This window comes from Nyctibius grandis, chromosome 1, assembly GCF_013368605.1.
Source record: "Nyctibius grandis isolate bNycGra1 chromosome 1, bNycGra1.pri, whole genome shotgun sequence".
Classification (NCBI taxonomy): Eukaryota; Metazoa; Chordata; class Aves; order Nyctibiiformes; family Nyctibiidae; genus Nyctibius; species Nyctibius grandis.
In genome coordinates, this window is record NC_090658.1 from 42,200,489 (window position 1) to 42,224,532 (window position 24,044).

The following is a 24,044-nucleotide window of genomic DNA, read 5'->3' on the forward strand; positions in this document are numbered from 1 at the left end:
TTGCATCCATCCTTATCATCAGAGTTTTAAAACTAAAATAGTTGAGGCATTCAAAAGTTCAAGAGGGGAGGAGGGGAAGATAAGCTAAAAGCTGTTAGATAGTAAATCACTAACAACCTAACCTGCTGAAATTGTGATGTATTTTCAGGAGAGTTTGGCCAGGCTACAGCGAGCTTTTGCTCGGAAATGGGAGTTTATTTTTATGCAAGCTGAAGCACAAGCAAAGTAAGTTCCTTTGAAGACGAGGAGTTTTGGTTTTGCACGCTTTTTGAAAGGAGAAGGGGAGGGAAAAGTGATTGGACACTTCTTATATTTAAAATTACTATTATTAACACTTTCTTTTAAATATCCTATAACATTGACAGAGTGGACAAGAAGAGAGACAAGATAGAAAGGAAGATTCTTGACAGCCAGGAGCGAGCGTTCTGGGATGTGCACCGGCCGGTGGTGAGTGCTGGTGGGGCCACTTTGCCTGTGAGCAGGACCACCGATAAATGTCAGCCTCTGTGGAGCATTGTGGTAGCTTGGGAACAAGTAAAAGGGCTGCAGGGCTGGGGATTGGGGCCCACCTCCCTTTTTTTGCAGGATCTATAGTTTACATCATTCTACTATTGAAGACTGCAGATGTGTGTACACTCAGTTTGGGGTTTTCAGTGAGTAGATTAATTGTGTCTGATTTCTTGGATCAGAAGATACCTGTCTCTATCTATTACCATCTCAAAGGTTTCCCAAGGTGTGAGTCACACAACCAAAATTATTAGCATAGCTAAAAGTACTTTTGAAAAGATCTTTTTTTTAATCTGCTCTTTTGCTTGCTAAGCCTTTCAGCTTCGCTCTGGTCGTGTTTCCAAGCTATTTTTAATGTACATAAAGGTTAGATATTGTTGCCTTTGAGCTGTGGAAACTGTCTAAACAAGATTCGTCTGAGTTGCTTGTCAAAGTCCATCCGAAACAAAATTTTAAAAAAGCATCTTACGTAATCAGCTAAAACTTTGCTAAAGAATGTCAAACGTCACAAGAATTCCAATTAAACTGTGACAACTCAGTAATCACACTTTTTTGCTTTACTACAGAATTGTATCTGTTTCCCTTATCTAGAACTAGGCTTTCATTTCTGTGTGCAGAGTTTGGTATCATTACCAATGAAACCGAACATGGACTATATCTTCCACTGTGACACTAGGAAAAGATACTTAACTAAAACTAATTGTTTTGGGGAAGTAAAGTTAGATTGATGATACCTGTAGAAGAGATGAACACAGTGAGAAAGTTTCAAATAAAAAACAATAACCTTGGCCAGGGTTAGCTTGCATTTGTGACTGGAATTGAAAGAGCAGTAGAAGAAATGGATTTTTAGGTAGGGTTTAGAACATCATGTAGAGAAAATAATTTGAACTGAAAGATTCAAACCACAGGCATGAAATACAAGAAGACTGGGACATTTTTGTCTAGTCACTGACACAAAGTAAGGAAGGAGGACAGAAAACTATCTGCCATCTGATGTTGATGGGAGCTACAAATGGAATAGGCACATAAAGTTTCTATGGACCTGGGAACTTAGAAGGTGCAGACAGCTTCTATATTAGCTGCAGAAATAAATCTTAAGGGTTTTGAATCTGGGAATGAGATGCTCTTTCCAGGTTTGGAAGAGAAGATGAATAGTTGAATTTTCAAGTTTAGATATAGGTAGACAATAAGGAGAGAATTAAAGGGACCAGGACAAGAGGAGATTGAATCTGATTAAGCGCTTTGGCTGAACTGTGGATAAATCTGCCTGGTCCAGCAGATGTTTTTAATCTGGCTGTAGACATACCTAGGAAGTATCAGTGGCAAAGGACCAACTTACAGTCAGCTATGTAGGCTCATAACTTTGGGAGATATAAATAGAAGAACGGAGGGGCTGGTACTTTGGGTACCCATCTCCTCTCACTAGTTAGTGAAATACTCAGTTTGAAAATGTTGTTATGAATTTACTGTCACAGTAAAAGCCAGAAGCTTCTATTAAAAGGTATTAAAAAAATAAAAGAGGAACAGACTGAAAAGAGGAGGGTGATGTTAGAGCTAATTTCTAATGGCTTTTCAAGCCCCCCAAAAGCCCATCAAAAACTCACAGAAATGTTGCTGCAACTCTGGAGAGCTAATTTTGGAAAATTAGCTAATGTTTGGATAAGAATCTGGGGTAAATGTTTATTTTTATTTACAGTTTTTCATCTTTTGATAAAAATTCAGAGGCTAAGGGCAGGGACAATATTGTTCAAAATCCACCCCAATTTACTTTTTTTTTTTACTGAAAATTAATTTTGAGGACTAAAAATTTAATTATTTGCTTTTTTTTGTTTAGGTGAGTAAATAAATATTTTCCAGGGCTTTTTTGCAGGTATCCTGGTCTCTAGTTGCTGTATTTCTTACCTACCTGGCTGCAGTGCTGGTACAGAACCTTTACATATAGAATATAATCTATGAAAATCAAATCTGCATTTTATTTCAAGAAAGAGATACTTTAAGGTGATGAAAGGGATAGGAGAGGGAAGTAAGCCATCAGTCCAAAAGGGCAGTGCAGCAGTGCACTACAGGAATGGGAGACATTAAAAAGGAACAGCTATATGACAGTGAAACCAGGAGTGTTGCTGCAGAAAAAGAGCATGATTTGGGTATCAGAAATGTCACTGTGATTGATAAGTTTAAAATAAAGGAAATGAACCAAGGTTTGATGTGTAAAGAGCATTTGCCTCAAAAATCACCTTGATTTCATAGGTCCCAAGTCAAAGTCAATCCTGCAGGTGGTTACAGAGGCCCGAGAAGATTTATGCCATAGTCTGAGAGACAGAAAAATGTTTGAAAGTCATCATGTTACTGTTACTTCTGATCAGCTGTTACTTCTGATCAGCTGGCTGGCTAGCGCCCTCAGCTTTTTCCTAGGCTTTCAGACTGAGAAAATGCTTGGAGGTAAACCAGAGAAAGTGGATTTGGAGAGGAGTTTTTCAAATAGTCACCTGTTCTTCAATTTCCTTTCCAGAGGCAGTTTTGAGAACAGCTTTGATACCTCACTGATCAGTTTCCATTCCAATAGTTATTTAACTGCAGTTTCACTATGTATTTAATTTTTTATTTTTGTTGTGTATTTTAGTGTAACGTGGAGTGCAATCTCGGTCATTTCTGTAAATTCCAGTTGCTGCTTTATGTAGAAATATCTTTGCTTGCAGCTGGAAAGAGCGTGGCTGAGCTTCAACTGTAGGTACTGCAGCCTGAAGAGACATTCCTGAACAACTTTTAATCTTACTAGTTCAGATACCAATCACAGTAAAACCGTGGAAGTGTGTCAGGGAGAACTGTATAAAATCCCTTGAGATCCTGAACAGCATATTTAGGATAAAGTCCATGCCATTATTTCTAAGGTATAGCCAGTAGCTAGCATAGGTCTGAGATAAATATTATTCACATATAGTGATGCATTTCTCCTTTTGATGGTAGAGTAAACATATCTTAAAAGCCTTCCCTTTCTTTCCACCTGCCTAGGAAGTGTATCATTTTCTTAATTTTGAAACTTCTATCAATAACAGAGTATGGAACTGAGTGAAAATTGGTTAGGAGGATTAGGGCATTAGTCAAAAAACAGTAACAAATCAAACTAAATTGGGGAAGTCAGTTCCTTCTAGGCAAAAGAAATTAAGAAGCTGCTCTTCTTTGTAAAGAAATGTCATGCTCCTGATTAAAGACTTTATAAAAGAACTCAGAGCTTTCCTGAATTATTATCTGTTTAAACCCCATCATCTTACACTTGTTAAAAAGGGACAAACAGGTACTAAGACAGTAAATCCCCTGAAACATTCTCAAACCTGCATCAAATACAGTAGGAGCAGAGTAGCTGCAGCTTGCTCTAAAATTAACTCTTAGGTAGCAAGCAAGGACAGCTGATGTCTTGCTGCTAGAAACGGTTCACTTTTCTTCCTGAGTTACACATTAATGTGATTTAAATGAAATGCATAATAAAGGCCTGTTGGGTACTTGTTGAGATTTAGATTAATTCAGAAGATAATGGGGGAAGTATCCTTTTCTCCTCAAAGTCATCTGTATACTTCTTAACTATAATAAAAAGAAAAAAACTTTTTGTTTTCTCCAAAACAAAACCAATATTTGTGTGATTTAGTACAGTATGACAAATTATCCAGGATGGGTATGTCTCATAAGGACAGCAGCAACATTAAGGGCAAGTGTGGGTTTAAGATAATTCACTGATAATGTAAAATTCAGAAATATGTATGATTTCTGGTTTGGGGAGTGTCATGCCATTGTTTCCTCGTAGTAAACTAGGAAAAATGTGATCTTTACATCTTTTAAAACCCTGTCGTATATCCCGCACCTCTTGCTTCTCTGCTTAGTTTTTAAATGAAATTCTATCTCCATTAATTTTTTCTGTTTATATTTTAAAATTGTATTTTATGTGGTCTGAACACGACCCTCAGCATCTGAGCCAGTAGGTAATATTTCTGGGTGTCTAGAGTCATGCAGCGGATACTTGTGGTTGTTTGGTCTGGGTTTTCTTTTCTTTCATTCCTTTTGTTTTTAATGACTTTTCCATCCTGTCCTTCAAGATCAGCCTCAAAGACTCGGCAAAAGACTGAATTTAACTTGGCTAAGGTGGCGCAATCCTTCATTTCACGCTTCGCGTGCTACAAATTGTAGACTTTTCTGGGTCAGTCGCTTGTTTAGCCAGAGAACACTTCTGTCTGCTTTATCATAATATTTTCAGAAAGTTTTTAAACATCTCCAGGAAACAAATGTGAATCATGCCATCCAACTTCTCTAGTGATGTATCCACATACAATTTTCATGCCTTCTTCTGCACCTGATTCACTGTATATCCTTACAAGGGAGTTACCTCTCCAGCAGACAGAGAATGCAGCCAAAGCAGCAATTTGCTGCTTTATCCGAGGATAATTGTACTTCTGGTAATGAAACAAAGCCTTGTACAGTATTTTGTTTTCAGAAAATGGATATAATGTTTATGATCCATATTTGCATCTGTTTGAGGCAGATATTTATAAAACCTTACAGGTAGCCTGCTAACTAAGACCTTTATGGAAGAATCTGTACTCACATTATTTAGCATTGTTATTTAGTCTGATACTTGAGTAAGGGTGGGACAGATGGGGAAAAAGAAGCCAGCTTTCTTGCAACAGTGCAACAAACTGAAAGTGCTCGAGTTAAAACTGAGGTTTACGAAGAGGTCAGAAATTGTGAAATAGCTAACTGATGAGATGGTGGAAGGACACAGCAAAATGAGATGATGTTATGGCTTTTAGTAAGACCCAATTGTGGAAGCAACTAGGGTAATAAGCTGACGTAGTAAGGATAATTATTTTTTTTAATAAGTGTAGTGTTTATACATTGATTTTTGTTTCTGTGTGAATTATATTTGCTACTTTAATCCAAAGCATTCTGTCAAGGGTCTTCTTAAAAGTCAAAAGGCAGATAATCAATTTCGAAATGTCACCTATATTTGCCATCAAAATTTTCAGACACATGTGGTCAGACTTTCCTGTTGTCACTTCTTTTCAAGTGAATAACCTAAGTTCTTCTGCATGGAATCCATAAAGCAGCAGTTTCCTGCCTTTTGGGGTGAAATCAGAAAGCAATAATGACTCTGAGTATTTAGCATAGGGCAACAAAACAGATAAATTTAATAGGTTTCCGTATGTAACAGTATTGCAAATACTGGAATCTTCACATACACAAAAATCACATTAATACAGCCTAAATTAAAACTAATACTAAATTAAGAATCATTAGAAATTAAATTAACTTTCAAAAAGAATTAAGCATATAACTTCCATGCAGTAGTATATTCTTTAGTACAGCTTCTAACTTAGTTTCACATGACTTGTCTCAAAAATTAAATTTCAACATCCTTTTCATATGCATTTCGCATACTATGTGTTTCTCTGATGCACAAACCACTAAAAGAAATTTTTTTTAAACAATATGATAAAATCCTGTTCTCTTAAGGTGAAAGCCCAGCTTTGCACTAGATCTGTCCTTAAACAAGCAACTATGTGAGAACGTGAGAATCCCTGACAAGATTCAAGATGCTCTATCTCCTATGGATTGATTTTATGTTTTAATTTATTCGATTCATATTTCTTGAAAATCTCCTGTTCCAAGCAGGTCCTTGGTTTGCGGAGCCACTGGAATTCCTTGTGTCTGATACTACTCAGGGAAAAGATCTCAACTCTAGTTTGAGAAGATAAATAAGTATAAACAGGAAACTGGTACAGCGTAGGTTCCTTTATTTGGAGAGATGCTGAAAATCTTTGAAACTTTAAGTGATCCTAAGTTCCATGCTAAGTGAGACTTCCCATTTCTTAGTTTGAAAACCATCTGAGTTTTACCATGCTGCAAACATAATTAAAGCTTGAACAAACTAATTGATCAAATGTCTCTCATTGGTCTAATGGTCTTTGAACCTCATTTGTCTTGTCCAAACAAGAGAAACAACTCATAGGTAAACTTTTACCCATTAATTGCACTCCTTGCCATGTTTTGATTCAGTTCACTGCAGAACAGTGGAACTACTGCTATTTTGATAGTAGTCAGTGATCTTCAAATAAATCCTTGAATAAAGCATATATTGATTTTACTAATTGGTCCAAAGAGCAAGTTTTCTGTCCTTCACGTGGGGCTGTCTATAGTGGGTTTAACTTTATGCTTAAATGCTTATGCCTTTCTCTGCAGTTTATCAAGAATTCATTATTTCTGCATCAGTATATTTCTAGTGGATCACAGAATCAGAATCAATCAGGTTGGAAAAGACCTCTGGGATCATCGAGTCCAACCATTGCCCTTACACCACCATGTAAACTAGATCATGGCACTAAGTGCCATGTCCAGTCTTTTCTTAAACACCTCCAGAGATGGTGACTCCACCACCTCCCTGGGCAGCCCATTCCAATGCCTAATGACCCTTTCTGAGAAGAAATGCTTCCTAATGTCCAACCTGAACCTCCCCTGGTGAAGCTTGAGGCTATGTCCTCTTGCTAGTTGCCCGGGGGAAGAGGCCGACTCCCACTCCACTACAACCTCCCTTCAGGTAGGTGTAGACTGCAATAAGGTCACCTCTGAGCCTCCTCTTCTCCAGGCTAAACAACCCCAGCTCCCTCAGCCGTTCCTCATAGGTCATAACCTCCAGACCCTTCACCAGCTTGGTCGCCCTCCTCTGGACTCGCTCCAACACCTCAACATCTTTCTTGAAGTGCGGGGCCCAGAAATGGACACAGTACTCAAGGTGCTGCCTCACCAGTGCTGAATACAGAGGATGACACAATCATCAGGTTTATTGCTCATTCATTTCAGTTTAATAAATAAGTCTGGAACTTTATATTGTTTATCTCTTCTTTAATGAGTCAAAATGAAATTAGTGAACGAGGACATGTATTGGGCATTTAAATTCATTCTATGCTGCCTGCATAATTCTCTATGAAAACCTTCAACAGAAGAGAACACTTAATCCTAACAAAGCTTTTATTAATTCTTACGAATTAAGACAATCTCTTCCTTTGAAGGAAGAAATTCATTAAAATTTGACATTGAACATTCTGTGGCCTGAAATACCAGTTTAGTGAATGAATAAAAAATTAAAAGATATATTTACTTAATTAAAAGCCAACAGGTTTTACATCATTATCAGCTCATATAGACAGGTTTTAGCAGTTAAGCTGCATATGACCAGTTTTTTTCCATAATACTACTTGACGGTAGATCACTATATTCAGGGATATTTGCAGCCTATTGTCAGATGTATTATGTTTTAAAAACAGATTCATATTAAGGAATATAACCAAATTTGAGGCTATTCCATGCAAGTCCAGTTCCAAGTTTTATTTGCTTATTTCAGTGTCACACTGAATCCATACATTGTAATTATTTACCCTATCTTGTGTCCCATAAAGATAGTATTTAGTAGCATAACACATCTCTTTTAAGATACATAATGAAAAGGCTGAAGAAATTGGGGAAAACATCTAATGCTTTAGTAGAACAAACAGGTTTTAATAATTTTTCCCTGATTATCTGCCAAATTTATGACACATCTGGGAATGAAATCTGAAACATGCTGCTACAGAATTTATACTTGAGAACAATCTTGAGATTTGCTTCCTAATCATTAAATATGATTTATAAGTGTTAATTGGAAGGTATAGCTGTACTTCCCAGATGAGCTAATTTCTAACTGAAGAGAGAGTCCATAGGAAAAACTAGAAAAATTCTGAGCTAATTTCAGAGAAGTTTAGGCTGGAGTTTGAGGGAGGTGAAAACTTGATAGAAACTGTCTACCAATTCATCATCAAACTTACATATTTATTACAATTTATATATGAAGTTACCATGGCCATAATGGACTATAATCCAAGAGAGAAGAAAAGTTGGTGCTGATCCCTTCCATCACATGATAGTCTCTTGATACTTTTGTAGAACTTACAGTGCCACTACATATACAGGAAGAAAAAAACTGCCTGGTATCATCAATTTCAACTGTGGAACAAAGACTATATTCATTAAGTAGCTAGACCCTGAGGTGGGAATACCCACCCAACTTAGTTTAGAGTTTGTAATTATTGAGTTATGCTATGTTTGTGATAGATAAGGCATAAGCTGCAAAATTTTTTTTAAAAGAAGTCCATTCACTTGTATCCTAATAACTAAACTCATCGTAATATTTTTCCTCTTTCTTCAGACATCTGCTAATTTACTGGGGATCTTTTGACTAGAGATGTTGTCAAGAGAAGTCCCAATGCTTCCACACTTGATTTCTCGCAGTTATTTTCAAAGAACTGCTGAACCAAATGGAAATTGTAATTAAGCCATAGACTTTTGGAGAGGCTAATAAAGTTCATAAGAGTGTTTCAGACTAGGTACACCCAGTAGATTGTAAATTAAGCCCATGATTAAGTGCTTCAGTTGTAAGTAACAGTATTTTTTTCAAACCAAAAGGAAGTGGTTCCTGTAGCCCAGTCCCTGTAATCACTGGTTTGGCTTTCCTGCTTTGGGTGGTCTAACAGAGGCCAGTGAGATCCCCCCTAGCAGTGGTATCAATACACATTCCTACATATTTGCAGGTTCCAGCAGCTATGGCTACTGGGCTTATTTTTTCGGCACTTAGTTGAGGTTGATTGATCTAATAGTTATAAAGTGAGCTGCATTTTAATCAGCTTTCAGGTCCTATTGGATAACCAGCAGGAAAAGTTTTCTGAAATTTGTAAAGGGTTGGAAATGTGCAGCCCTCCTTTGACTGGACCTTAAGATAACAGCTGGTTTTCCAAATCCTGTTAAAAGAGCTGACCACTTGTACTCAGTGCATTTGAAATATTTCTCTGAGACTTTCTATTGCACCAGCAAAGTGCAGCTCTTCTACTGCAAGTCTTTTTACGCATTGACCCTGAAGTGTGTAAAATGAGTTAAAACCCCAAAATATCAAAATAATCTATACCTAAACCTCAAACTTTCCTTATAAGCCTTAGCAGGTTCTGTGCACTCCAATAACATCCATCTCTGGAAAATGAAAAATTGGTGCATTGCAGGAGAATATAGCTGGTGTTTTTCTCTGTGAGAGTCTCAGTGTTAGTCATTACTGACAACTTATTCAATACAGGATTTTAATGTCTCCTTTGATGCTAGACTTTCTATGAGAAAAAATAAGCTTTCCCACATAACCAGAGTCAAACAGTATTCCCCCAGCTAATAACTCCTTTGGTTTTTTTCTGAGTACCACTGGAATTTTTTTCTTTGCATTTCTTTTTTATAATCTTTCATGCTCTTACTCTCTCTGTGATTTTTAACTACGCACAGTTCAGCTAGCTACACAAGTAAACTGGAATATTAAAACTGCAAATAAAAATGAACTCTGGTATTCTGCTTATCATTCACTAATTAGCTTCCTTTCCCTGCTTTAGAAGTGAGCAATATGAATGGTGACTGCTGAGGGTTAGAATACTCCTTTCCTAGAAAAATGACAGAAATGGCAACAATGACAGAAGTAGAATAAATTGTTGCAGAAGGCAAGGCTAACATTTGACACTCAAGAAATTTCAAATATTAAGCTTACTATATTTGTGATAGTCTGCTATTAAACATAATGGAAAAGACAGCTTTCAATATCTGCTTTGTCTTTATGTTTGTGTCTGACTTTATCTTTTCCAAGTGGAAGCCAAGATCTGTCATATTTGTATCCATGTCCATGATTTAAATTTATAGTGTTTAAATTTTGAAAGTCTGGAGATCTTGAAATTTAATATTTTGCAATTAAACTTACCAAGTTAGCCCATGCTTGCAAAACAAATAAAAAGATCTATTTCATAGTGTATTGACACTGAAATGCAATGAAATTGTGTATGGGATGTGAATTAGTCTGCCTAAATATTGACTGCTTTAATGCACCTTGAATTTATGGGTGTGCATATTGAAATGAGGTAATTATTTTAAATAGCACCTATGCATTTTTAGCTAAGGAGGCTGTGAAATTACATTTCTTTAAATTATCACTAGGTTGGTTTGTGTGGGTTGAGTACATACCACAGGCTGACAGAGACCAGAGACAGCAATAAAGAAGCAAATACCAGTCTGGTCTTTCCGTTCTGCTGTTGTGGGGAGGGGAAGGCAGGGTGATGAATTTCACACTGCCATGAATACTTGATTGGAGTGTCCTGTAAGGTGAATTATTTGAATTTCACTCCCTGCAGTTTGTGAAGATCATAGGCTGTACCACAGAAATAAAGACTGAGAGGGACCTCTGGAGGTCCTCTAGTCCAACCTCCTGCTCATAGCAGTGCTAACTTCTACATTGGATAAGATTGTCCAGGCCTTTGGTTGAGCAAGCTTTGAAAATCACCAAGGATGGAGATTCCACAGCCTCTCTTAAGTGACTTCTTCATTATGAAGAATATTTCTTTATAGCTAACTGGAATTTCCTTTACTGCCATTTCTGACTATTGCCTCCTGTGCTTTCATGGTGCACCTCTGGAACAGGTCTAGCTCTGCAAGCCCCCTTTAGGCAGCAGAAGACAACAATTAACTCTCCCCTTTTGCAAGCAGAAAAAAGTCTTCCACCACTGGACTTTTCTATTTTGAATATATTTCTTGTGTTCTTTGTGGAGCCCAAAACTAGTCTTGATATTCCAGATGTATCCTCATGATGCCAAGTAGAAAGAAATAACCACTTCCTTTGCCTGCTGGCTATGCTATTGTTAATGCAGCTGCGTATGTGGTTTGTCTGCATTGCTGCAAAGACATGCTGCTGACTCATGTTCCACTTCTCCCTCAGATCATTTTCTACAGAGCAGCAATACAGACAGTTCCCAGCCTATTGCAATGCATGAGCTTATTCCCTCCCACATACATGGGTGTATTTGTGTCAGATACAAGAAAACTTCTCATTATTCTGGCTTAAGTAGATTCACAGTTCAATTGCCATATTCTTTAAGAAAGAAAAAAACATCAAAACTTAAACTGACGTCATTGTAAACATTAATTTACTTTCTGTTGAGGATTTCACACTTATTAGAATTACAAGTACATCATAGCAGAGATTTTTACACAAAAGAATGTTGATAGCAATTGATTTTGGCTATGTTGCCAGGCAATAAAAAGGGTCCTTGGAGTGTGCAACTTTGTACAACAAATAGACTATAAATATTAGGTATTCTGCACTATGTAGATGGAAATGTACCATGGCAAAAGCATCCCATTTGATGTAAACAATGAATTCTTCTAAAGAGTTGCTACAGGTGTCAAAAAATTAATTCACTGTTAGCACTGTTACAAGGGCTTCATTAATTAATTCACTGTTGCCACAGTTATCAGGGCAAGATTATGAATATCAGCTGCATTTTTTTTAACTAAACATACTCTCAGGTGGTTGTTTTCAAATGTTGGCTGTAGCCAGATCCAAGCACGTAAGTTCTTGGACCTCCTCTCCTTGCAGAGGAGGCTTCCTCCTCCACTGTGTTTCTTGGCAGAATCCTATTATGAAGCCTCCTAGACAGCACCAATAGAAAGTTGTGCTGCTTGGAATTCATACAAATGTGGTTATCCAATAATTGAAATAGGGATTAAAAAATCTTCTATATGTGTTTTTTTGTATTATTTATCTGCATCCATTTGTCTCAGCAGTGAATTTATCATGACTGGGCTGACATGTCCTTTGCTGTAAATTAATACAATGGCATTTGTACTTTGAGATAAGGGCATGCTAACAGATGGATGAAAAGAAGCAAAGTTTCCTTTGAATATATGACAGTTTTTCAGCCAGCTATTTAAAAACCGATGAGGGCCAAATTCTACGCTGGTTATGATCTTGCTGCATGATAATTTCAACAAGGTCACAAGACTTTCCTCTGTGTGTGTGGAAGGGCAACTGTTTTCATACAGAATATTAGTCCTGAAAGAAATAAGCATTCTATTTACACATATAGGAGAGGTTTCAAGTCTTCCAGGAAATCTATTTGAAAACTATTTACAGTATTAGTATGCAAATTATATACTACATACTAAATGGGAATCTTGCAGCAGAGCACTCTGACAGGCATCTCATGATTTGAACTATGGTAGTCCAGTTAAAAAAGCAACACACAAAGAAAACACAGCTGGATGTAATTGTATCCAAACACATACTTATTATGTTAATGGAGGCATACGAATAAAATGAAATGTTGTCCAGCAAAGGTTTTCCCACAAAGACTCTGAGTTATTTTAGCAAAATGTTCAAATAATGCAAGATTTTGTGTTTGTTTTAATTGAAAAGATGTTTGATATTTATTCCTAAAAATTGACACGTGAAGTGTGGCAGCACCAGAGAAACAATAAATCCCATCTGATATCAATTATCATTTTAATAAATACTCTTCAGTTGAGAAGAAAACATGAGTTGTGGCCCTGATTACATTAGGTACTTCCAGTGATATAATTTAAATCAAATTATGAGAACGGTATTGTATAGTGGTAGTGATATAGGTCTTAAACTCCTGTTGTTACCCCAGGTTGTCAGAGTAGTGATACACCCTTAGTTGCCTTCCCTTTTGCATTGAAGCTTCCTGATGCTTCCCTGCCTGTACCTTCCTGCTGCTGCTCTCCTGTCGCTTCCCTTCAGTCACACCTTGGTCCAGGTTCTGCCCTCACAGCCTCTGGTGAGGGCCCCTGCTGAAGTTTGCCACAGCAGCTTTCCTGCAGCATGACAGGTTGTAAACATCCAGGTATCAGCAAGAATCTACTAGATGCCATGAAAGGTCAGTACTGGGTTGGGTCTATTTCCAACCAGCAAAAGCTTCGCCCTTGTTTCATTCCTAAAAATCTCCCAGAATTTCTTGTCGGGTCCCTCACATCAGTCTGCGCAGCTCTGGCATATGTTACCTGGGCAAGGTGCTAGATCTCTTCATACCAATTTACTGCTGGTGGACTTGAAATCTTTGAAAATAAGAGGCTTCAGATAAGGTTTATGCCCTTTTCTTTTTTTTTTGTTTTCCCTTTCCATTTTTAGGACATGCTTTTAACAAACTGTAACTGAAAGCTAAACAAACAACAGTTTGTGCCTTACGTAAGTGTGCCTGCTATTCAAATGGCTGCATTCAAGGGCTGTAGATGCTGTTAAAAGCCCATGTCTTCTTCACTGCCAGCTACCGCCATAATCTTAAAGTAGATGCATTGTTTTCTTTTTAACTTTATATCTCAGTGTACTGCCCTGTGAAATTGATTTCTGCCTTTAAATTGACCATCATGCAGAATTCGGTATTTTTCAACCTGTCTTTGTCTTTGAGAGTTTCAAGTTATTCTCAGTTAAAAACCTACCATTTTTGTTCACAAGCACAAAGTGTACCTTCCCAAATCTAGCTCAATAGGCATGTCAGATGCAGTCTTGAGAATATTATCTAAGTGCTTATTTTTATTCTTAGTGATGAGGAACTGTTTATACTGCAAATGTAATGTGATCAAACACACATTAATGTATTACTTTAAAATAAAAACTTATTAATTTAAAAATCATACTGGATTAAAAAAACCCAGTCTATTATTTAAAATATTTTTCAGAGGCAAAGCACCATTGGCCTATTTGATGAAATATATTTGTTTCTTGGCTCTGCCTGTGTAAGAAATGTTTAAAATTTTTGACTGTGAAGATTTACAGCCACATCAAGCATTTTACATTATGATAAGAAGACAAAGCTTGTATCATTAGTGTGATAATAAGTCCAGCTTAGTTGTCTGGCAAGTAAATTCTACATCTAGCTACTCCATTAAAAAAAACCCAACCTACTTTCACTAAAAATCTGCTCCTGCTAGAGAGCAGATATTGTACTTCCCACTCTCAGTGGCAAATGTAATCCCTCTAAAATCAATAGGTAAAACTCACCTGAGAGCATAACACTTATTATTAGTTGTTTCCAGCAATGGGAAAGAACAGATTTCTGTACAGAGTTCGTACTTAAAGGGAAGTGTCAAAGGAAGATGAATTAAGATAAACTAGAGGACTTGTGTCCTTTGGGATGCTACAGAGCTGTGAGAATCAATCTTTGAAGGCCGAATCAGATGTGTGGAGAGTCATTCTGTTCAGACTGCCAGTCTTCTGGTTAGGCTGCTGAAACATGTTTTTTGTTTTTCTTTTCTCTTCTGAAGAAAAAAAAAAAACAACACAATTTTGGCACATTTTAAAAATCTTTTTTAAAAAAAGGTCATCTTTAAAAAAGTGACCCGAAACCAGATGCTCCTGAAGGGAGCCTGGGGCTCACAGCTGAGGTGGGTAATGCACAATTCTATTTATTTTGTCTCATTAGGTCAACTGTGCTGCTTAGAGGGATAGCTAGAATGCACATTGTATGGCTTCCTTGGCAAAACCAAAGCAGAAACATGTGATTTGTTTCTGTTATCTTGAGAATTTATTTTATTTCAAATTCATGATGTCATGAGCTCTAAGCATGTGGTCTTCAGTGTCTCACTCCAAAATTCCCAAATACTGCCAATAGCAATTTAATTTGAATTAGTACCTGTCTGTGCTGCAAGTATGTCTTATAATAGGCATTTGGATATTTTCTGCTCCTCTGTACATTGCTTTCAGTACTTTCAGCATAAAGATATACAGTAAAACTTTTCCTAAAACCCATCATAGGGTCCAGCAAACAAGGAAGAATAGCAAAAGAATCTCTCTTACAATAAGCCAGACAACATGGTACTTGAGATGCTTCCTTAGACTCTATGTTATTTAGGTTTTAGGGACTATTGCAGAAGGACATCAAGTTATTATATGCCTCTAGTTATTTATTTTCTTAGCCTTACAAACTGAAGAGGAGTATCTCAATGAAAACAGTATGGAGTTCCTTCACAGATTTTATCCCTGTCCTTTCCTTTCTTTTTCTTTTAATAGCCTGGATGTGTAAACACTACTGAAGTGGATATAAAAAAATCTTCAAGAATGAGAAATCCACATAAAACAAGAAAGGTAAGTACTCTTATTATATCAAAAGCAGGAGGTGGAGGTAATTTATAGCATGAAGATCCGCAGTTTCTTAAAACGTTTTTTTTTTCTTATGGCTGCAAAGAACAAATACATGAATGTATGTTATTATTTCATAAGCTCTTAAATGAATTAGTATTAATAAATTTGCTAATACTAAGTAAATGCTATCACATAAGAAAGGCTTTGGAAAAATGCACAGAAAATATGAAAATAAAATTCATTTTTGCATGCTTTATTCATGTTGTTTAGTAGATTGAATAAAACATGTTAAAATGTTTCTGTCAGTAATTAAGGAAAAACAAATTTAAAATGTAGTGTAAACTATAACAGCAGTTCTTCTTGTGCTGGTCATAATAAAAAAGGTGTCTCTAGTTTACAATTATGCCTGAAATGGATGACCAGAAATTGTGGAGAAAATTTGCTTCATCTAAATTAGGATCCAGACATGAACAGTGTAAGTTCTCTAGGGCTGTATAGATGGATTGGAAAAACACTTTCTTTCAAATGCTTTGTATCATAATAATGCAGATTGACTCCAACTTTAAATTACTGCCTTTGAGGTATATTTTCATGTCAACTCATGGAAAAATGTTTTTTAAAAAGGAAAGTGGATTTAGAGAAAGTTTTATCTTAGCTTATTTATGGTAGTGAAAGGTCCAGATAAGCATAATTTACCAAGCAGTAACTGCAAATTTGGGAGTCAACCAAATAATCCATTGTGATAGTCTACCTTTCAGGATACTGTTTCTTCTTTTCCTACTGGTCATGTCCACGTACTGTAATAGCTGCCTTTCAGTGTCATCCCCCATGTTTACTATGCTGTTAATATCAAGACATAATAAAAGTAGATTCTGTGCTCTATGGCATTATGAAATTGTGGGGTTTTGGGAGTCTTTATTTTACACCATGGTATAGAAGCACAATTTTATCTGAGTGTGTGGCTTGTTTGCAGTTTCTTTAGAAAAAGATGATCTTGGCTAAATTCTTGAGCACACTGTACTAAAACATCACAGTTACTATTCGTATATGTAGAAAGCATTGTCTGAAAGCAACTATCATTATTCCATATTTTTTATGTAGTCTGTCTATGGCTTACAAAACGACATTCGAAGTCACAGCCCTACCCACACACCAGTACCAGAGACTAAGCCACCCACAGAAGATGAGCTACACCAAGAGGTTTGAAAAATAACTACAAATATGTACCTTTAAGTGAACTTTTTAGGAAAGTAGGTATTAAACCAAAAGTTATCATAACTGGGAAGTATGTTCAGAATAGATCTAGCAAATGTTTAGTAAACCTTTTCCTTGTTTCAGGATATATGGATTTAGGTATGTAACTTCTCTTAAAACTAATGAGACGCAGCCTGATGGTTTTTGTATCTTGCATTAAACAGTTAAAGGCAGTTAGCAGCAGTCCAGTTAGTGGGTTCTTTGCATAGCTAAGCCCATTAGCCCCTTTAGCAGTAGACAGCTCACTCTTCCTTTCAACACTGATTCGAGGTTTGGGGGTATACTTACCTCTCCATGTATGCACGTATGGGTTCACACATTTATCTACTGTTCATGCTTCATTAATCTTTCCTGAGGTGTTAGAACTGGGAGAAGGTAAATGTCTGAAGAATTAGTAGTTCTCTTCAAAAATCTAAAAAAAAAGGCTAATTGGATTTCTCTTGATGAACCTTTAGGGAAAATGTTATATTGGGTCCTTTTTTTGTCTCTGTATGATCTTTTCTCTTTGATGGAAAATTCCATTTCTTTTAGAACTACACTGGTGAAATATTGTTTTAACTCAGATGTATTTCTCTTCTGTGCCCTAGGATAAATTAAGGTTAAATTACAGCCCTAATAAAAAAGTTATGGAAATAGAGTCAAGCAATGTATTACTCATAACACTCTTTGCCTTCCTTTCTTGCAGATTAAGCACTGGCAAATGCAATTAGACAGACATAGATTAAAAATGTCAAAAGTTGCAGAGAGGTAAGTGTATTGTCACATCATCTGTTTTTTCAGTTAGACTGATAACTATTGGGAAAATGTCAGTATGAAATAGCTTCAAAGAAAGAGAGTCAAGGGAGCTCAGGCGTCATAGAAATAACTGATGAGAGTTTACTTTAAGTGGAAGGTATGCAGTTCTTCTATTGATAAAAGATGGCCCGGATATTTCGTGATACACTTCTGATAAACCCAAGAGTCACTGAAAGAGCCTCTGACCAAGCGGTCACAAGTTTCACCTTGCATTGGCAGGGAGGCTAAATGGAAATAGGTCTGGGGTTACTGTTTTGATATTTTGAAAGGGCAGTCACTGACAAAGCAAGGGAACTGATCAGCAGAGCTGGCTGGGTGGGGAGCTCGCTGCTTGAATGGAATGAGTCTGAGCTTACTTCGGGTCAGAGGATGTAACACTAGTAGGAATCTTTCTCCAAATAAGACCAAAATTTGTCAGGAAGGGGCTAGAAAGCAAATAAAACAAAAAAGCCCCTCAAAAAGACTTACTACAGCTTAGGTAGAGAAGAGGTGGAGAAAAGGAATGCTCTTACACATCAAATGCAGAGATAGTGAAAATTGCAGAAAATTAAGCTGCATAAGACTTAGTAAAGGAAATTAAGCCAAATATAAATGGTTTTTCATCCTCTCACATAAGCTTGTGCATGTGTGTCTACTTATATATGTGTATGTATGCATACACATACAAACACATAAATATATATTTATAAAGAGAACAGGTTAAGAATTTGTGTCTTCTGAACAGTAAAAATGGAATCCAGGCTAAATATAAAATAAAGAGGAATGAAAAGAAAGAATATTTGTCCTCACTTGTCAATAGCTTTTCAATAATTATGAGGCAGAAGGAAACATGGAAAGTGGGAGTAAGGGCATGGGAGATATAAATTACCAGAATACAAGCAAAGTTTTTAGTGTGTTCAACTGAGTCAGACCAATTCATGAATACCAAAGAATTTGGAAAAAAAGACTGGGTTTTTCTGGAAAGCAATAAACTTGGGAGTAGTGCCTTTTGATTAGGAAATAATGAGAATATTAACCATATTTAAAAGAGGAAAAAAGGAGTCCCAGCAGCTGCAGGGCCAATAAATATGACCTGAATAGCGTGCAGTGTTTTAGAATAGATTTTAAAGGAACTGATAATTAAAACCATGGGGGTATAAAACATGTTCCTTTATGAAAGCGAATGTGCATGGAAGAGGTTGCTTGATTTAATTTATTAGTGCCTAAAGGAGCCCTAAAAGGAGCTATGTGAAAGTATTAGGGAAGTTTGTAGTTTATTTTATTTCAGCTCTTGATAAGACCTGAGCCACCCCTCCTTCTTCAGGAGCCCACTTTTAAAAGTCTTGAGCAAACCTATTTAGCCTGAGCTTGTAGTTGACTTCTGAGTGTGTGCACACCCGGTTGCTATGGCTCAGTACCCAGCTGATGCAAGGTAACTTGTTAACTGGGATAATCTGATCAGATTTCCTCACCTCCTGACATGACAATGTTTGATGCTTTTGTTTTCCTAGTCTGTTAGCTTATACAGAGCAGTATGTGGAATATGATCCTTTTCTTGTACCCCCTGATCCCTCAAACCCTTGGATATCAGATGACACCACTTTCTGGGAACTGGAGGCAAGGTATATAATTTTATTTCTTCTTTTGGGGTAAGGGGGTATAACAGGCTTTTCTTGAAACATGAAGATTTCAGACAGAGGTATTGCAGGAAAATACTGAGGCAGAAGGGCAATGCAGTGTCCTTTTGGTCTCTCCAGCTTTACAGTTCCGTAAGATGGGAAGAGCTATGGACTAATAAATCTGTGTAAAAAGTTACAGTAACCAGTTCCCAGGGTTCCAGTGTGGGGAAAAAAGACACCTTTCAAAAGCTGATAACATTTCCTAGTTGGAAGTCCTTGTTCTTCTGTGTAAAAGCATGTGTATTACCTCATCCTGTGTAAGTACTAACAGACTGGTTGCTCATCTCTGAACATTGCACAGATATAAGCAATCTGGAAGGTGAGAAATCTGTGGTTGAACTTTAGGTTTTAGTCTAAATTATGAACACAGAGTATTAGAATACTGAAGCATTGCTGATTGTAAGTTCTGTTGGTTTTACTTCTGTAGCAAAGAGCCAGGACAGCAGAGGGTGAAACGATGGGGGTTTGGCATGGATGAAGCTTTGAAAGACCCTGTGGGAAGAGAGCAGTTTCTCAAATTCCTGGAGTCAGAATTCAGTTCAGAAAATTTAAGGTAAATGAGAGGGACTTTACTTTTTAATAGCTTATAAGATATGTTGAGTGTCTTTTTTTTTTTTTTTTTTTTGGTCTGATACCTTTCTTTTCATTTTTTGACCCCTTCAAAAATCTTCCTATGTCTTACCTTTCAGAATCCATTCATGCAGATTGCTGCCTGCTCCCATATTCAGGCTGGGGAAAAGATTGATATAGTTAGCAGAGACTCACATGAAACATATTTTCCCATTCATGTCCAACTTTTGGTCAAACTACCCATGTAAGAGCTTTTCTCTCAGCTCATTTTATTAAACAGGTTTAAAACATTGACCCATTCAAAGCCTGTTCAGTATCTTTTACTAAGTCCAATGTTATGAGAACAATAAAACTAAAAAAGAGAATTTGTTAAAAAATAAATAAGGGATTTGAAAGTAAAATTCACAGACTTTCACTGTTGGTCAGGTTTCTGGCGATCATTGGTCCTTTGAAAATCTCTGCCAAGATTCTAGTACTTGTGGATCTGACACAACAGAAGTAATGTGACAGCTAGCTCTCAAATTCCTCACTAATTGCTAAATAGAAAGTTGCTGCTAGTGTATGAAACTTAAATAATTTTTTTTTAAAAAGTATATATACAGAATTACTTTTAAGTGAGGGAGAACAGTTATCTGATTTTAAAAAATGATAGTCCATCCATTGGCTAATAGCATGTTTTGTTGTTGCTGTTCTAAGGATGCCATATTTCAGTAAGAATTATTTTAGAGGGTTTAATAACAGTCTTTCTATAGATAAGTCTATAACTTATCTATTAACATGGTGGAGTTTATTATTTTACAAGGTAGAAGTAGGGTAATAAGTAGGATTACAACCCTGGACTTCTGCAGGGCCAACTTTGTACTCTTCAAAGATCTACTTGCAGGAATCCCATGGGCTAAGACTCTAGAGGGCAAAGGAGCCCAAGAAAGTTGGTCAATTTTTAAATACCACTTCCTCCAAGCCCAAGATAAGTGCATTCCCTTGAGTAAAAAATCGGGTACACATGCTATGAGACCTGCATGGATGAGCAAGGAGCTTCTGAAGGAAATCTCGCGGAAGAAAGAAATTTACAGTTCGTGGAAGAAGGGTCTTGTCACTTGGGAGAACTATAGGGAAGTTGTCAGGATGTGTAGGAAGGCAACAAGAAAGGCCAAAGCCCCCTTAGAACTAAAATTGGCAAAGGAAGTAAAAGAGAACAAAAACGTCTTCTTCAAATATATCAGCAGCAAAAGGAAGAACAGGGAAAGTGTGGGCCCTCTGCTGATTGAGGCGGCAGCCCTGATAACCGAGGATGCAGAGAAGGCAGAGTTGCTGAATACCTTCTTTGCTTCGGTCTTTAATCCTAAGACCAGACCTTGTGATCTCCAGACCCTGGATGTAGGAGAGGAAGCTTGGAGGAGGGAAGACTCTCCACTTGTCACTGAAGACTGGGTTAGTGATCAGTTACGGAAATTGAGTACACACAAGTCCATGGGCCCTGATGAGATGCACCCAAGAGTGTTGAGAGAACTGACTGATGTTGTTGCTCTACCTCTCTCCATCATTTTCACAAGATCATGGCAAACAGGAGAGGTGCCTGAGGACTGGAGGAAAGCCAATGTCACTCCAGTCTTCAAAAAAGTCAAGAAGAAAGATCCAGCAAACTACAGACCAGTCAGCCTCACCTCCATCCCCGGAAAAATGATGGAGCGGCTCATTCTGGAGGTCATCTCTAAGCATATGGAAGAGAAGAAGGTTATCAGGAGTAGTCAGCATGGATTTACCAAGGGGAAATCATGCTTGACTAACCTGATAGCATTCTATGATGTCGTGACTGAATGGGTAGATGCAGGGAGACCAGTGGATGTAGTCTACCTTGACCTTAGCAAGGCGTTTGACACAGTTTCCCATGACAACCTCGTGAGCAAACTCAGGAAGTGTGAGTTAGAAGAACAGACAGTGAGATGGATTAAGAACTGGCTACACAATAGAGCCCAAAGGGTGGTAATCAATGGTGCCAAGTCTGGCTGGAGACCTGTAACTAGTGGAGTCCCCCAAGGATCAGTGCTGGGTCCAGTCCTGTTCAACATCTTCATCAACGACCTTGATGAAGGGACAGAGTGTCTTCTCAGCAAGTTTGCTGATGATACAAAGCTGGGAGGTTTGGCCGATACACCTGAAGGCTGTGCAGCCATTCAGCGTGATTTGGACAGACTGGAGAGCTGGGCAAAGAGGAACCTAATGAGGTTCAACAAGAATAAGTACAGAGTCCTGCACCTGGGAAGGAGTAATAAAATGCACCAGTACAGGTTAGGAGGTGATCTGCTAGAGAGCAGCTCTGTGGAGAAGGACCTTAGAGTCCTGGTGGACAAGTTATCCATGGGACAGCAATGTGCCCTTGTGGCCAAGAAGGCCAGTGGGATCCTGGGGTGCATTAAGAAGAGTGTGTCCAGCAGATTGAGGGAGGTCCTCCTCTGCCTCTACTCTACCCTGGTGAGACCTCACCTGAAGTATTGCATTCAGTTCTGGCCTCCCCAGTTCAAGAGGGACAGAGATCTACTGAAGAGAGTCCAATGGAGGGCTATGAGGATGATTAAGGGACTGGAACACCTGCCTGATGAGGAAAGGTTGAGAGACCTGGGGCTTTTTAGTCTGGAGAAGAGAAGACTGAGAGGGGATCTGATTAATGTGTATAAACATATGAGTGCTGGGTGTCAAGAGGAAAGGTGCAACTTTTTTTCACTTGTGCCCTGCGATAGGACAAGGGGCAATGGATGCAAGCTAGAGCACAGGAAGTTCAACCTCAACATGAGGAAGAACTTCTTTACCGTAAGGGTTACAGAGCACTGGAACAAGCTCCCCAGAGAGGTTGTGGAGTCTCCTTCTCTGGAGACTTTCAAGACTTGTATGGATGCGTTCCTGTGTAACCTGCCCTAGATTGGTCCTGCTCTGGCAGGGGGGTTGGACTCGATGATCTCCAGAGGTCTCTTCCAACCCCTAACGTTCTATGATTCTATGATAGTCAAACTGTACACAGTACAAAGGCATGTACAACATATTTTTCTCTTTATTTCACCTTCTTGTCAGATGTCATCTGTATCACTTCCCATTCACCAATAGCATAAGGAGTATAAAATCCTATTTGTACACATTCTAGAATTCAGAAAAATCCTAAACTACTTTTTTTCTATGCCAGTTCTCACTCGAATGTGGTGCAGCATAGCCGTTCATACTAGAGTTACATTTATGTAGCATCTTACAAGAGGCATTTAACATTTTGTGGTGTTGATTCATAAGTGCAGAGTAATTGCACAGACCTCCTTGTCATTAATTTACACTTGTCAGCAGAATAACTGGAGATGGCCTTCTCTAAGTTGTTGACCACGTTCATATTCAAACATTGAATTTTGCATCACAAATGTATATTAGATACTCTAGACCTTATGATAATTTCCAACTGATTTGTTTGTCGTCACCCCTATGGAAGTATGGCCTGATCTGTATGGGTATGTTGATAACTTCATTAGTGACAGATACAGATTTTCTTTTATTAAAAAATCCAAGTGGTAAAACGAAGTTTTTAATGTCAGAATAATACCAAGAAAAGGAAAGGTAATTTTTTTATTTAAAGAGCATCCTGGTAATTCCATACGCAGAGCAGCTGTTCAGACATGAACCTATCCAGCCCAATGTGTGCTGCAGTTTCTATGCTTTTCTGTGATTAATTTGTCTCTCTGCCAACTAGACTGTTACCCGCATAATTCCTAGCTCTTTCTTCTAATCCTATTTACAACACTAACCACAGGCAAACTGCAAGTGACTGATCCAGAAAAATTCCCTAGAGAAATTTGTTCAGGGCTGATTCCTTGACATGCTATCTACTCTTCTGTCTCTCTCTCTAGATTCTTATATTGGCATTATAAAATATAATATCTGAGCAATGGTGAACAGGAGCTTAAAGGCTGTCCCTGGGAAGGATCAGGCAGGGGATCAAACTTGCACTGAAAAGGTGCTTTCTGTGATGATTTACTGAAGCAAAACTGTCTCACAAGATCAGAATTATGTTTATGAATTCTCAAACTATGGGGAAATCAATCCACCATTAGGCTCATACAGTAAAGACAGGTTGGAAAGCATGAATTTGTAAAGCTTGTTGTTTATGGGAGTCAAAATGTTATAGATCTTGGTAACAGAAATGAAAAGCTTGATGGTTTCAAGCCTTACTGCTGAATAAACCTTGAATTTAAAAGACCACCAATTTCTTTGCCCACCTGTTAACCCCACTGTGGCAGTTTGGTTTGTTGGGGTGTTTT

The 24,044-nt window shown here is 37.7% G+C and overlaps 1 protein-coding gene across 7 annotated transcripts in view; it reads left to right on the plus strand.

The window, feature by feature from the left end:
* The window catches only part of RGS7 (regulator of G protein signaling 7), a 266,477-nt gene that overhangs the window by 205,005 nt on the left and 37,428 nt on the right, over window positions 1-24,044 (plus strand). For 6 of the 7 annotated variants that reach the window (XM_068418768.1, XM_068418846.1, XM_068418925.1 and 3 more), the window contains 7 exons: window positions 149-225; window positions 366-447; window positions 15,404-15,478; window positions 16,577-16,675; window positions 17,415-17,476; window positions 19,015-19,125; window positions 19,610-19,735. In XM_068418768.1, the coding sequence (XP_068274869.1) occupies window positions 149-225; window positions 366-447; window positions 15,404-15,478; window positions 16,577-16,675; window positions 17,415-17,476; window positions 19,015-19,125; window positions 19,610-19,735 (632 nt within the window). The remainder of the gene's footprint in view (window positions 1-148; window positions 226-365; window positions 448-15,403; window positions 15,479-16,576; window positions 16,676-17,414; window positions 17,477-19,014; window positions 19,126-19,609; window positions 19,736-24,044) is intronic. The other variant, XM_068419056.1, reaches the window with a different exon arrangement.